Source organism: Stegastes partitus, unplaced genomic scaffold, assembly GCF_000690725.1.
Source record: "Stegastes partitus isolate 25-593 unplaced genomic scaffold, Stegastes_partitus-1.0.2 Scaffold181, whole genome shotgun sequence".
Lineage (NCBI taxonomy): Eukaryota > Metazoa > Chordata > Actinopteri > Pomacentridae > Stegastes > Stegastes partitus.
Window position 1 is genome coordinate 223465 of NW_007577912.1, and position 15189 is coordinate 238653.

Consider the following 15189-nt stretch of genomic DNA (forward strand, 5'->3'; position numbering starts at 1 on the left):
TCCTGATCATTTGAATCAGGTGTGTTGGAAGAAGGAAACATCTAAAACATGCAGGATTGCGGCCCTCGAGGACCAGAGTTCGACACCCCTGCGATAGAGGGTTGAAGGGTGTTGGAGTCTCCCCACGCTGACACCATCAGTCAAGAGTTTCAAACTGTCATTTTTGTCCTACATCACGTATTACAATCCTTTTCATAAACTCGTTATTTTCGTGGGATGAAAGGAACAAAAAAATTCCAAAGATAGCTTTTATTTGTTAGCCATTTAAATTACAATGCGTTGAAAGGACATACCTTCAGCTGTACAAAAAAAAAACAAAGTAATGTACATAAACAGAGTGAGAGCAAAGAGCTGACGGAGAAGACATCCGCATGGTGGTTATGAAGAAAGAAAACAGAGGTTTTAATTACAACCGTCCATACAACCATGCGATACATTTAAAAAATAAAGGTTTTAAAGAATGTTAAATGCTTCATATTCCATAAATAATGCACTGACAAATACAGCAAAGGGTAAACATTACAGACAATAGTGTCCAAATCAATAAAATGTGAGAAGCACAAGTGTTTGTCTTTGTAAAAAAAAAAAACAAAGAACAGAGTCTTTCTGAGCTTTACAACTTCAATTAACGTTTCTCAATTTCCTGGTCCCGTTCAAGAAATCAATAATTCATTATCACACACACAGTCATTATCTGTCACATAAATGCAAGTGATTCACACGTGTGGTGTGTGAACTAAAACGCAATAAAAAGAAAACTGAAGGATCTGTGCCAAATGAAGTGATTCATGTTGTTGATTTACAGGATCCTTCCTGTCACTTTTATGCAACCTCTGTCTAAATGCCGTAAAACCTTGTGCTTTCATCGCAACAACTGAGCAGGAGTGGTTCTTTCTCTTCACATTTCGGGGAGGTTCAAATGAGATAGTGTGACGAATATTAAAAATTAAAACAAAATCAGGTAACACGTGTCCACACATTCATTTATACAAAATAAGCCAGCTGCCCCATGGGTCACACATCATGTCCCCTGGAGGAGCTGGACTTCTTCTTGGCCGATCCAGGCTGCGTTACATTAACGAAATGCTTGAAATGCTAAGATCACTCTGGGTAAAAAGTTCACTCAAGAAAACACTTGGAGCTGCAAGGAAAGTGGAATCTCCACGTGGATGCTTTGCCGCCTGCACCAGCTGCATGTTTTATGGGAAACAAAATTGTATTTATCGAGCTTCAAAAACTTTAAAATCAAAAGCTGACGCGATAAGACTGAGAAAAAGCAGCCAGGAGAGCTTACTCTCTAACTGTTCAACTACTGAATACAGACTGTGTTTTTTAGGAAGCTAGCACCATCTGCTGAGCAAAGACGAACGTACAGTCTGATTGTCTCGTCCAGCCACTGGCACAGTTTTTGATCTTACACTCCTCCCCATCAGAATTTTGTTTTTTTAAGTAACAAACTTGGGTTTAATTGGGAACCTGTGTTAGCTTAACATACTCCACTTTGATTCACTTTGATTGAAGCTATGCAGAATCTTCAGGTCACAAAACACCTTCAACAAGAAATATGTCTCTTTTTTTTTTTTCCAGAGGTGTGATTGGTTTATGCGTCAGGCCAATGGTGTTAGCAGGATTCTAGTTAGTAAATCATGCACCGCTGTCCAACCTGTAAAATTGTCTCTCTTTGATTTCTTCGTACGAAAAAAAATCTTCAAGACACATCTGAGCTTTTAACTCCAAAGAATTTGTCGAAAGCAGCGCGGGCTCCTCCGTGAGCTCAGAAACAGCGTACATAGCACTAATGCACCTCACGAGCGTACGTCACAAACTCAGAAAATCACATGCGTCACCATCTCTAATGTGTATGTTTTGTGATGTCTTCAACAATGAGTATTTGTTAGCTTCATCAAAATGTTTACTACGTCCTCATCCTGGTCCCTTAAAGATCCTCGTTGTCCGAACAGTCCAAAAAGGTGTAAGCATCCAGAGTTAAAACCGATTCCCAAAATCCAAAGTCCGTGTGCCTGCTTTTCATTTCATTCATTTCACAATGCAGTCATCGTTGTTGTCTTCGAGTTCTTCATGCTGTACATCCAAAAGCTTCAACCTAACAAGCCGTAACTACTGATTAGTGTGTCTCAGTAGGAACAGATCTGAGAGATTTGTCAATGCCCAGCAGTCACATCAAGCCAAAAGAGAACCGCAAATCTGACTCTCGTCTCCGGATTAAATTAATCAAACGTGATCTCTGTGTTAGACATTCAATGACGACCACGATCCAGAAGCTTCACTCAAGACGCTCCAGAAACAGCTGAGTCCACATGTGTGAGTTTAGAGGCAGGTTCAGGTCCTTTATGTCCAGATCTCAGTGGGGACCATGGCCTCCTTGGTTCCAACAGAGGGCATGAGGTTATGCTCAGACAGGAAGTCCAGAGGAAACTGGACGAGGAAACCTCGGATTTTGCGCAGTTCCTCCTGCGCGCGGTTCAAGTCGGTCTGGGCCAAACCTGGCTTGGACTGGTACTGTTCCAGCTCGGACATGTTTCTCACCAGAGACGAGGGAAGGCAACGGAACACCTTCAAAGAAACACAGAAAACTTCATGTTTGGCACTCAGTTTGTGTTTGATGTTAGTCAATGAGTTTGCTTAAGTGGCCATTACTGACCTATGCATTCTCTACATGGTGTATTATTGTAGCTCTACTTAAGTTACTGGCATTTCTAATCAGGCACTACGGCTGCTGAACAAAATACAGGAGATCGAACCTCAGAAGACAGGAGTCCAGACGTCCCCCTGGTGGACATTGTTGGACATTATTAGAAGCTACATGCCTTCATTGAACCACTAAGTTCTATTCTTCCAAGACTTGTATTTGTATGAATACATGTTTTCTACTTTTGTCTCTATCAGAACCACATTGCGGTGGTGATAAATAAAGGATTCAGAACTCCAGTGGCATCATTTTATGTCACTAACAAGAGACTGCTGCAATGGGACGACATCCTAATCACATAATCCACTCATCACAACTGGTCTGAGAGAGAACAGTCTCGTCAGTTGCCAGAAGGGACGCCATGGCATTTAGCACCGACGCTCATGGTTCCCTGAGGATGAATCCCAGTGGTTTTTGGTAGTTTCAAGCCTAAGCCTGAGACGTCCCTAACTGGTAACTGTACAGAGGATAAACCCTTCAGATTAGGGTAGCTAGCTCAGACTCAGACAAATTCCTTGCCACAACAGCATTTTTATTTAACTGAGGAGGGTTCTTTGTGGTTGTTTTGTGTAATTATAGTCTCAAGATACTGGTAAAATCGTAACAGGGTTATTTCATCTCAGATCATCAGGGGCCTTCTGTTCAACCATCTCATTTGTTTGAAACTGTGTTATCATAAACTATGGACATTTAAAACAGTATCTAGGAAATTTTAGACTGGTATATAAATAAGTACATGAGACTTTTTTTTTTTAAGCCATCATGAAAATTCCTATTGTCAATACGATATTTTCTGACCCACATGTGGTTGCATGTCAAATTTCAATGTGCGAACGACGGATAATCTCAGAAAATACTTCATACATCAGTTTCACAAATATTTTTATAAATTATATAAATATGTACATTTGATGCTATAAAAAATTCTGGGAAATCCGAGATGGTCCAGCAGAAATGTAATTATTTGAGATGAAATGACCCAAATACAGTCTTTGAGTCTTGTTACATTTATGAAGCTCAGGAGCACATTTTACTTTTTAAGGATATATGATAAACATAAATCGCAGTTCAGTCTTATACCATCCTCTTTGTTGAGTTCACATTTTTACCTGCTGACTTCTTAGAAAATATATGTTCAGTTTACATATATAAAAGCAGAATTCTATGGATTTTATCTTCCATTGTCAAAATAATGTACTATGATCTACCACATGTCATAATTTCTCAACCAAACTTTTTTTTTGTTCCCATGTAAGTCCTGGTGTCCACCCTACCTTCTCATAAATGGTAGCGTTGCGGCCGGCTGTAGTCATCCACACCTCCTTGTAGAAACGATCACTGATGGGGTCAGAGACGTCAATGCTGGTGTCGGTGTTGCCTCCGAGGATGGTCCTGTTGAGAACGAGGAAAGAAAAAAAAGAGAGAAAGAAAAAATAAATGAGTAGGGAAATCTTCACATATCAGCCTTGACTCCACAAAGTTGTAGTCCCATACAACTGAACTGCATTCTTCCTTACGTTTTAAAGGGAACGTAATTGTGTTTTTAAGTAAATGTAACCTGTTCTGTGGTTAAAAGTCGCTGAGTTTTAAAGAGCAACAAAGTCCAGGCTAGGAGATTGGAGGAGTGGTTGGTAGCACAAACCGGATTTTCACCGTCAAGATCAAGGGTTTGCATCCAGTGATGGACGAGAGACCATCAGTCTCAGAAAAAAAGTTTGGCTAAAGTTTGGCACCCAAATTACTTAGTTATAGTTAATATGTTAAATGTCATGGTTAGGGAAAAAACAACTCTTTCTCGACATTGTTGAAGCATCTTCTCCATTTTCTGGGTGACCAGGGTGACAAGTCTCATTTCATCTAATACAGGACTGGTTGAAGGAATAAAGGGAAGTATTAAAATACACTGCAAAGATATGACAGTTGTATAACAACACAATTCTGTGGAGACTGTGTTGGTCATGTAGACTATAGTGAAAAGTATACATGTAACTTCTAAAAACTATTACAATTTCTTGCTTTTATAATTACATTTAGAGCCCTTTTAAATGTGTACTGTAGTACTTTGGATAGATGTTATGGGGATGGATGACAAGACAAACAATCCATCCATTTATTAGCTGTACCTTCTTTGTCCAGTAGAGGTTTGTGGGGCCTTACTCAAACAGACAGTCCTGCCTGCACAACCACACCTGCCTGCACTCACACATACAGCCAGTTTACGCCAATTACCCTAACATGCATGCTGCTCACATGGCAAACTAAAAGCAAACCAAACACACAGCGCAATGTTCTTCGTGAGCACACCTGTAGATACACAAACAGACACACCTGAAGCATTCCAGGCGTAGCTGAAGCGCGTAGGGTCCAGCTTCGTACTCCTGACCATCCATCACTGAGGGAACCTTTTCAGAGTCTTCAACAATCACCGCCACCTCGCTGTCACGTTTACCCAGCATGCTTCTGTCGTTGATGTTAGCAGAACCTGCAACACAAAACGACCACATGAACTTAATTTTGCACATTAATCTGATGTTGATGTTCATGTTCCTTCATAAATTTGCTATAATTCACAATAATTATATGGTTTCATAAACAAAAACAGCTGATTAAATGTAAAATTTAGAGAGAAAAGATAGAGTGTCATCTACAAATAGATATAAAGAGCTTTAGCACTTTGATTTATTTCTTATTTCTTGATTGTTGTTGAATTCCGTTAAGGTGGCGAGCTGCACCGTGTACACCAGCAGGTGGCACAACAGAGTCACGCAGCGCTCCTCTCACGTTTCTACAGCATTATTATGCACATTTTTTAGCTGCACACATGGCGAAACGAAGAGAGGCTTTCATCATGTTTTGGTGGTGTGGACGCAGAGCGGTCAGTCGCTCCAAATAGTAGCAAGAGAAGATAATGTGACAGAAGGTGAGATGAGAGACAGACTAACCAATGATGACTGTGTTGTCGTCAGCGATGAGCATCTTGCTGTGGACGTAGATGAGCTCCGTGACCAGACGTCCCTCCAGCTCAGCGTGAGTCCGCAGACCGGCGAAGGAGATGTAGTTCATCCAGTGGTCGTCCACTGAGGAGCCAGAGGCAGAATCGTATTAACACATTTCACGCTTAATATCAAGTATTAAACCGTTTAATTTCACAGCTTCTTCTTGAACTCACTCTCTTTTTTCAGCTGGGAGATGATGGAGTATTCTCCTCTGATCATTGTTCTGAGGAAACGAGAGATTAAAAGTCATCACAGAGTGTATACATATAGATCTATGATTAAACACTTCTTCCACATCTGCTTTCTCATTTCCCGTCTGTCTTCCTCTTTCAAACTCGGTCTTATTAAAAGAGCCACGTGACGTACCTGTAGTTGAAGTGCATGACTGCCTGGATGGCGTTCCCTCCTCCCGTGGTGATGTCGCCCTCAAAGCCAGGAAGAAGAGGAGTGACCACGTAGACGCGATACTTCTTACCCTCCCTGTAAGCAACCAATTGTAATTTACATTGTGAGCTACAGAAGAGACTAATCCTGTGTAATCATTTAAACAAACAGATGACTTTAAAAGAAAAGGAAGTACTTATGTGCCCTGAGGATCCTTTCAATGATGGCATCTCCGATCTTGTTGTAGACCGTCCTGTTGTCGGCGCAACTGATGAAAAACTGGTTCTGTAAGAGGAAAGCGAGAGAGAAGAATGACACAAACACAAAGAGCAACACTGAAAATAATCACGGCTTTGGTTCCACACGTACAATTTGTAGTTTTATGTCACAGACTAATGAGGCGTTTAATTTCACAAAGCACGCTCATGCTGACATATAATAATTACTGACATCAAAGCCAGTCTCAATGGAGCTATCTCATTACTGACATTAGTGAGAAACCTTTCAAGAGTTTGGCTTTCATGCTATCGTTGGTGATTTCAAAGTGCTGCCAAATAAACAATGCGGTTTCTGTTTTCATGTTGTAGCCTCTCTGCTGGTTTACCTCTATGTAGATGTAGTGCTTGCTCTTGGCGATGACCTGGATGTAGGCTTGATGGATGGACTCCTCGTGGTATTTTATGCCCGCCGACCAGTCTGATGCTGACCTCAACGCCTAAAACACACACAAACTGGGTTATTACAGCAGCAGGGCTCAACAGAGCTGCCTCTTCCACATATTTCATTATGAATATCCTCAATGTAGTGTACATTAAAACTTCAAGGATGATTCAAGGATTACAAGCTGAGGCCTTGTAAGCTGTGACTATATTCCAAGCACTGTGCATTATGGGAATTGCTGGCAAGTAAATGTAATAATGATCAGCTTAGAAAAGTAAAAGAAAAAACTTTGCTGTATAATGAATCTAAAAATCTAATTTTTTAAAGGTTGAATCGTTGCTAAATACCGCAGCTCTCATCAATTAGTATTACATAAAGGTGATTCTAGAGAAAGATCGTTGGCATTTAGGTAGTTGGCATATTTAGATATCTCACTCCCACAACCCCCTTTTCCTCCCACCTCCTCTCCCTTTCTCTTCCAGGTCTGTGCACAAGCATGAACAAGTAAAGGACACACTGGACCTGTGTTGTGCAGATCAGGCTTAACCCAGGACTGTGTACAAACACTGCAGCGTGCACAAAGAATGAACAGCGAGCAGATCACACATGACAAAATGTGTCTGACTCTACCTTTAATAAAGAATTTTATAACAAATAAAAAGGCTGCTTTTTGTCAGATCTGTCTTTGCTTTTGTTACTTTCAACATCAGAACTTATTCTCTGTTTCTGGATCTGTAGCTTCACGTCTCTGATCTGCAGTCGCTGGCCTCACCGACCTCCAAATTATTTATTGTTCTGTTTGTATTGCTTGCATCTGCTATCCTGCTATCCTGCTATTCCCCACCCCCCCCATCCACACTTTCATCCCAACCGGTCGAGGCAGATGTCCGCCTTCCCTGAGCCTGGTTCTGTCGGAGGTTTGTTTTTTGTTCAAATCCCTATTAGAGGGGGTTCTTTTGGTTCCTTCCCACCGTTGCTAACTGTTTGCTCAGCTGGAGTCCAAAGGCAGCTTTGGATTGTTGGGTTCTCTGCTCAAAATTCACAAGGTCTTCACCTTACTATGTTAAGCGCTATGAGATGACATATGCTGTGGATTGCGCTCTATATATAAAATTGAATTGAATATACACAAACAATTATCCATCCATCCATTATCTATACACCGCTTAATCCTCACTAGGGTCACATGGAGGGCTGGAGTCTATCCCAGCTGACTCAGGGTGAAGGCAGGAGACACCCTGGACAGGTCACCAGTCTATCACAGGGCTACACTTAGAGACAGACAACCAAGCACACTCACATTCACACCTACGGACAATTTAGAATCACCAATTAACCTCAACATGGTTCTAGACCACCAATGCGAACCGGCAACCTTCTTGCTGTGAGGCAACAGTGCTAACCACTGCCCCACCTTGCAGCCCCATAAATAATCAATACTCAAAAAATATAATATACAAAAATATAAACATACGGAAGCCGAGAGTGGTCGTTTTCCACTACTGTGAAAACCAACTTCGTTTTCTCGAGATAACGAGATAATTGGTGTTTGTGTTTGTCCACTCGTGCCCGGTCCAGGATGGAATCCCAGGTGTGTGGGACCTCCCACACACCTGGGATTCCATCCTCAGTCACCAGCGGGGGGCCGGAGGACAGACAAGACCGGGCACGAGCGCTTCATTGTAAGTTGTCGTGCCCGGTCAGCTGTTCTCATGACACGTCATGTCGGAGTTCCTGGTCAGTTGTCTATATAAGATACGTGACACCAGGAAGTCCGACAACTTCTGATGAAGGCTGAAGTGACAGCCGGAACTGTCAACAGGATAATTATCTCATTATCTCGAGAAAATGCTGTTTAAAAAAAAATGTCCGCTCTCAGCTTCCATATAAACATAACATATACATGGTGTTCTTTTCTGACTTAGAGAAAAACTTAAAAACCCTTTTTTATTATTATAATGGTTGAAAAAGGGTTAAATGTAGCTAATTGTGCACAAAGTGTTTGAGTTAATCCACACACTAGTCAGGTGACATTTTAAAGAACTATAATCAAACAGTGTGACGAGCAAACAGACGCTCCTTGTGATCAGTGACTCCAAAAGGTCACCTTAAAATGCAGCTTTGTTCAGATGACACAATCAAACAGATGACAACAGAAAGATAAGAACAGACTGTTGACATGCGGGAGGCTAGCAGTTCAGTTAAGGCCGTATCCAGCCACTCGAATGTTCAAAACTAGGCTATTTGTTGTTTAAGAAATCATTTCAGACAGCACAGCGCACAAATAATCAGCCCCCATGATGCTCTGGATGGTGTCTGACAACATGATCCGATCCTCCCGAAAAAAAATATCCACCAACTTGGCCAAGCCCTTCAGAAAGACTGGGACAACAATCCAGAGGCTGGCATCGACATCCTCATTGACTCCTCACAGATGTAGGATTTTTTTTAAAGCATATTAAGCTGTGCAATGTGTTCATAGAAGTGTCACTTCAAAAACGCTGAATAGGTGCAACTCAAAAAACAAAAGCACTCCTTCACTTTGAACAAAACCCTTGTGATGGGATCTTCAGGCACGTCTTATTTTAGACGAGCATCTCACTCAGAGGTCGCTCGCTTCTGGCTAAAAACCCTGTCAATCGAAAGTGCAAACCTTTTGTAGTTATATAACTTTTTTTGGCCCGTGGAGAGTTTTTTTTTTTCTCTTTTATCTGTTTCCAGCAATGCTTGACTGCAGACTTGGATCTGGGAGATGTGGGAAAGTGGGAGTTTGTCCTGCCTGTGTTCTTGCGTTTTCTCTTTAATTTTGGTTGGTGGTCAGATTTTTGTCTCGGTTTTTCCTATTTTATGTGAAGACAAAACCAACAATTTTTCGTTTTATAAGTGAGGCGAGTTAAACGTGCGCTCGGCGTGTTCTCCCACCTGAACTTTGGCATTTACACAACCGGGAACTTGGTATCTGATCTCACTGGCGCTGGAGTGCGACTTAGGAAGCAGGAATGGATACGACAGAGAGCGGTACTTTGGCTTCATGATCTGTGGGAGAGAAAAATGGAGAATTTCATCAAAAAGAGAGTCAATATATACAGTGAGAGAGCAGAGGAGAGGGAAAGAGTGAAAACATGGAGGAAAAAGTTGGTGCCAGGGAAAGTGTGAGTGAGACGATTAAGGCAGTTTTTCCACTGATCCAGTCAAACATTTCCTACGGTTTAGCCAGGTTACTGTTTATTGTCCTGTTTTCCTTTTAAGTCAACAAGTCATGATTTCCACCTCTTAAACGGGTTTTTTGACAACTTTCTAACCATGTATCGACTCAGAAATGGTAAGAAAGGTGGTTGCATTCTGTCAACACAAGACCCCTTTGTTGTCAAAATCCTGGTTAAACAAATTAAGCCTTAAGTCCTGATCCTGCTCCACATCCCTGAGCCTGTTTGTTAATGTACACAGTGTTACAGTGTACCTTAGTGAAGTTCCAGCGCTGAATGAAGTGTCTCGCCACGTCTCGGGCGCCTCTGCCGTGAACCACCGAGGCGATGTCGTGCCAAGGCATCCTGGGAGTCGTGTACCTGTCGATGAAGTCTGCAATCCGAAGAAAAAAAAAGAGCAGGAGGATAAGAGAAACAAGTACAGTGGGGTCAGAGAGTTTAGAAGAGAGGGCTAAGCGGAACAAAAGTGTTTTACGGCACCCAGCTGTATTAGCTTTCCAGACGACTATACGTTTCCATATATACACTGGTTTAAAAGTAGTGCTTAGCATGGGGCAACGACTTCTTTCTAATAAGAAGTTTGGGTCGAGCAATAGAGGGAGCTTGTCTGACATAAATGAGAGGGTTATATTCGTGGGTATGCGTGCGCCAGACCATCAAAAGGTTTCTCCAGCTGGATCCAGTCCTTGTACACAAAGTTGCAGTAGTCCTTTCCATGCCAGAAGCGAGTGTTTCCCTGCAACTCTCCGACACCTGTCTTCAGGCTTCGCACAGAGCCACTCCCTGCACGGAGTTAAAATAGAAGTTGAGCATGAACGCACATAAATGTAGTGACTTCTCTTTAATGTTCTCAAAGGCTTCACCGACCTGCGCTGTCAACACTGCTGACGCTGTCCACGTGCTGCAGCGTGTGCTTGTGCAGGTGTCTGTATATGCTGAAGCGAACCATCCTGTTGCGACCGATTCCCCTCAGCTTCGGCAAATCCGCCGAATCCCCGGGCGGCGTTCCCCGTCCGTTGCTCTGAGAGACGCCGTCGGTGGAGGACACCCCCTTAGTAGAGGGAGTGTTGGTGGAGCTGGCCTAGAATCCAGAAAACAACAGGGGATGTAGTATAACTCATCTGCTTTTATATCATACACATACAATGATTGCAGTCTAATAAAACAGTGCTGCAATAAACTGCTTTATTACTGTCATTTTGGAGGCTGCAGTTGTTGTGTGGTGCTGAATCGTGATGCATTACAACGCTGATGGGTGGTGAAATCACGACCAAGTTACAAACAAGGGATAGGTGTGTTTTTGTGTGGGTAGAAGTGCTATAGCAAAGTCACGAGTTCATCAAAATCAAAAGGATTTATCCTCTACTTTGCAGCACACCAACCTTGAATTATGTCTTGTGTAAATGAAAGTTTCAGCGCTCCCAACGAACACTGCATCCATCCAAGAGGAACAATAACATTTTAGCATCATTCTTTTTTTGTCTTGAGCAGAAAATGTGACAATTTTGTTGAAAATTCTGGTGCTTCTTTTTTTTTTTTTTCTCCTTTCTGTGACTTCTGCCAAGTGGAGCTTGAAATACATATTGACTTTAAGGTCAATGGCACATAATATGCTTGTGTAGTCGTGTATGAGAATATGTCAGTGCCACTGAAGTTAAGAGTTTATTTGCCAGCTGGCATTGTGACAGATTTGCTCTTTTCATTCCATATTTATGCACACAGTCACCACAGGCTCCTATTGAGGATACATGGAGTGCTGCTTCTTTATTCCCTCTGAGAGTAAATGAAATACTTTCCTCTCCTCGGGCTTTTTAATTCAAACTATTTGTCAGGAGATGAGGGCTGTTTTTTTTTTTTGCCAATAAATTCAAAAAGTGTGGACAGGACATTTTAATTAGTGTCTGACCTGCTCCAGCGCCACGGAGCGAGTCACGCTGCCCACATCCGTCAGCCGGTGCTCTCCGTCGTCCCAGCGACCGTACGCCAGGTCGATCCCGCCCACGAAGGCCACCGATTGGTCGATAACCACGATCTTCTCATGATGTGCCCACAGATAGACGGAGGAGGAGACGTGGTCCGGATGACGCATCACCTGGACACACAGCACATGTACATTTGTATATTTGACAGTATGTAAATCACAAAAAGTGCAAATATAATAACATGTTGGGTCACGTGGCAGCCTGATTGGGAACATGACATTGATTAAATGTGCCACAATGAAGTTTTTTAACAAAATGAACATATCAATAATCCCGTCACTCACCTTGATGTTGGGGTGCAGGTGCATAAGCGTCCTTTTGCTGTAGCCTGAGTTGATGCCGAGGGCCAGTTCCACCTCCTTATACAGCATCACGAAGATCCGCACTCCTTGTTGCTGTGGACAAACACAGAGTTAATCCATCAAAGTATTCACATATTCAATTGGTTGCATCCTTACTGAGAAGCAATCAATCAAGATAGTTACTACTGAACAACACTTATTGGAGCTAAAGTAGTGAACAAAGAACCCATTAGAGAGTTTGCTTTGACATTAATCTGTAAAAGTAAAGGGAGCAAACAGAAAAGGTTTGATACCCTGAAATGTCCACTGACTGGAGATGCTTTCAGATCCTTTGCTGAAGTAAAAGTGTAAATACCATACTGTGAACATAGTCTACTACAAGTAAATATCATGTTATAAAAACCTTACTTAAGAAGCAAAATTTCCACTCCATTTTTCAGTAAAATTATTCCTGTCCGAGTTTTCCCATCATATATAATGCTTTGTTGTATTGATATTACTTTTACTGTTGTAGATGTTTAAGGCAGAGCTACTTTTATCTACTTTATATACCATTACATAGTTTAATCTACAGCAATTCTATAAACTAATCATGTTATGGTGTAATGTTGCTGCCCTGTGAAAACAGCATCTGTCCAAAAAGTCAGCTTTCGTTCATGACCTCAGAAAAGCAGCTTGTTTTGTGACAACACATTTTCCAGCTAACATGTTTACTAAATACTTGATTTAGCTTAAGAAGTAGGAGAACTTTCTCAACCCATGAAGGAACATTTAATCCTTCAGCTCATCCCAGATATTTAAAATCGTAAAATCTGGAGAAATGGGAATAAGTAACTAGTACTTAAAGCTGTCGGACATTTGTAGTCGAGAAAACCTTAAAAACGTGTCTCTGAGATGTAGAGAAGTAGAAATATAGAGTAAAGTACAAATACCTGAAATGTGTACACTATTTGAATATGTCTGCGTCATTCTACCACTTGCACTAGAATCAAGCTGCAACATTAGCTTTATGTCAGCCTCAAGATGTTGGTAAATAGTGTTCTGCAAACAAATAAGTGGTAAGCAGAGCATTTATTATCTTCAGATGCATCCCAGATGGTGAATCATGCTTGTTTAGATATTCAATACCATGCAGTCGTATCTTTTCTTGCAAATGAATACTAAAGAAAATCTTCTAGTGTAAAGAGCTGCTTTTCAAGGACTTCATAGATCCTGCGAACACATGTGGACATTTTTTATTAGCATTTATTATAATAGGTTTCTTAAGCTTAAATCACATCCAGGTAGAACTTTATCTCGGAGTGCTTGCTCACGGGAAGTCTGAGGGTTTCTCTCTAATATTGTAAGGTCTTAACTTTAAAATTTAATGTGCTTTGAGATGGCTTTTCGCACTTCTTTTTAAATGGAGAGCACTTTGGCTCGACTTGTTTTAAATAAGAATGACTCGACTTGAAACAGCCTAAATGTTAATACTTCTGTCATTTTGTTAAAAAAAATGTGAGTTTATACGTTAATAAAGGTTATATTTACTCAGGGCAAAGGGCACGTTTCCATTTCGAGGAAACGTTTTTTCACGAGTGCAGTATACATCTGCTCAACACTTGACCTGTGGGTTATTTTTCCTCCCATAATGACTTACTGCTTTGCGTTTGAGGATACAGTCCAGCCTCCACCTGTTGCCCTCGACAACAGGCCTCTTAAGGAAGATCTCTGGACTCAACCTAAAAAAAAGCGTAAGAAAGACATAAATGAACAAAAAAAAAGGAACACAGGCATGAAGAAGGACAATCAAGGGAAGCTATACATTCATCAAACTCATTAAAGGAATGTTTACTTTCTCCGTGACATAATGTTAAAGCCTCATGAGTCGCTGGCATTGGCATCCTGAGCTTGCATGTCTACAATGCCACGGGCTCACGTTACACAGGCCGACACCTCATTGGTAAAGGCCATAAGCCCCGTGATTACTGCCCTGGAACACGGGGATTTCAGTCACGTCTAGCAGTCGCACATCGGGCTCTGAGGGACCATAAACTATTATATTTGAAATTACAGCGGTGAGAATATTAGAAGTGCGTCAGTGGGGACAGATATGGTGTTATTTCCCTGTAGAAAGTGCCATTAAAAGCACTATTAAAGGTCTGAAAAATAGAGAACGGCAAAATACAGGCAAGGAAATGCTTCTTTCCTATGCAAAACAGTCAAACTGATCATATGCGAGACTAGATTTGCATCTTTATAATACTATTTGATAGGTTATTGTACCCTCAGGGAATAAAAAAGCAAGACTGTCAGGTGACAACTTTTAACACGAGACAAACTACTTTTTGTTGGTTTGAAATCTTCTTGATTTGAACTCTTTTCTGACTTCAAACATCCCAGTGTGCTTGTGTTAGATGTCTGAAAATAACACAAATAATCAGGTGGTTTAGAGGGAAGCTGAGAAAAGATGGAGAGAAAAAGGGGTGCAGCAGAAGCGTAACCAGATATCGAGACTTCATCTTTCTCTCAGTGTATTTCTGTTCTCATTGTGAGGATGTAATTAGAGCCAGTACCTTGTCCCGGATCTTTGGCAGGCGAAGACTTCTGGTTAATCCATAATGTACTGTGTAACAGGGCTGTACAACACTGACTGGTATCACAGTGTCGACATGTTTTCTCACTCTTTGGCAGCACTATGACCACGCGTGTTTGCCAAACTCAACTGGGGCGTCATACTTTCCATATTCTAAAGCACCGTCTAATGCTACTGGTACTGCAGGACTACAGATGGACTCTTGTGCAGTAAACACAGGCACATGATTATGTAACATAACATATCCCATAACCATGACAAAAACCTCAACCTCCTCTTTTAAGATTGCTTTTCATGTAAGCACTGACTGCCGATGATGAAAAATACTGATTGATTAAAATGCAGCAAAGCTTACCAGCTAAATTCTAACACCA

At 41.4% G+C, this 15189-nt stretch overlaps 1 protein-coding gene across 1 annotated transcript in view; it reads right to left on the minus strand.

The window, feature by feature from the left end:
* Window positions 1-234: 234 nt before the first annotated feature.
* pld1a (phospholipase D1a) overlaps window positions 235-15189 on the minus strand; it is a 41673-nt gene continuing 26718 nt past the window's right edge. The window contains exons 12-26 of the mRNA XM_008280096.1: window positions 13880-13961; window positions 12223-12333; window positions 11863-12048; window positions 10824-11037; window positions 10611-10739; window positions 10211-10329; window positions 9673-9786; window positions 6695-6805; window positions 6287-6375; window positions 6073-6186; window positions 5880-5929; window positions 5653-5787; window positions 5039-5192; window positions 3985-4102; window positions 235-2574 (exon numbers count right to left, since the gene is read on the minus strand). Coding sequence (XP_008278318.1) covers window positions 2350-2574; window positions 3985-4102; window positions 5039-5192; window positions 5653-5787; window positions 5880-5929; window positions 6073-6186; window positions 6287-6375; window positions 6695-6805; window positions 9673-9786; window positions 10211-10329; window positions 10611-10739; window positions 10824-11037; window positions 11863-12048; window positions 12223-12333; window positions 13880-13961 — 1951 coding nt within the window. The 3' untranslated portion in view covers window positions 235-2349. The remainder of the gene's footprint in view (window positions 2575-3984; window positions 4103-5038; window positions 5193-5652; window positions 5788-5879; window positions 5930-6072; window positions 6187-6286; window positions 6376-6694; window positions 6806-9672; window positions 9787-10210; window positions 10330-10610; window positions 10740-10823; window positions 11038-11862; window positions 12049-12222; window positions 12334-13879; window positions 13962-15189) is intronic.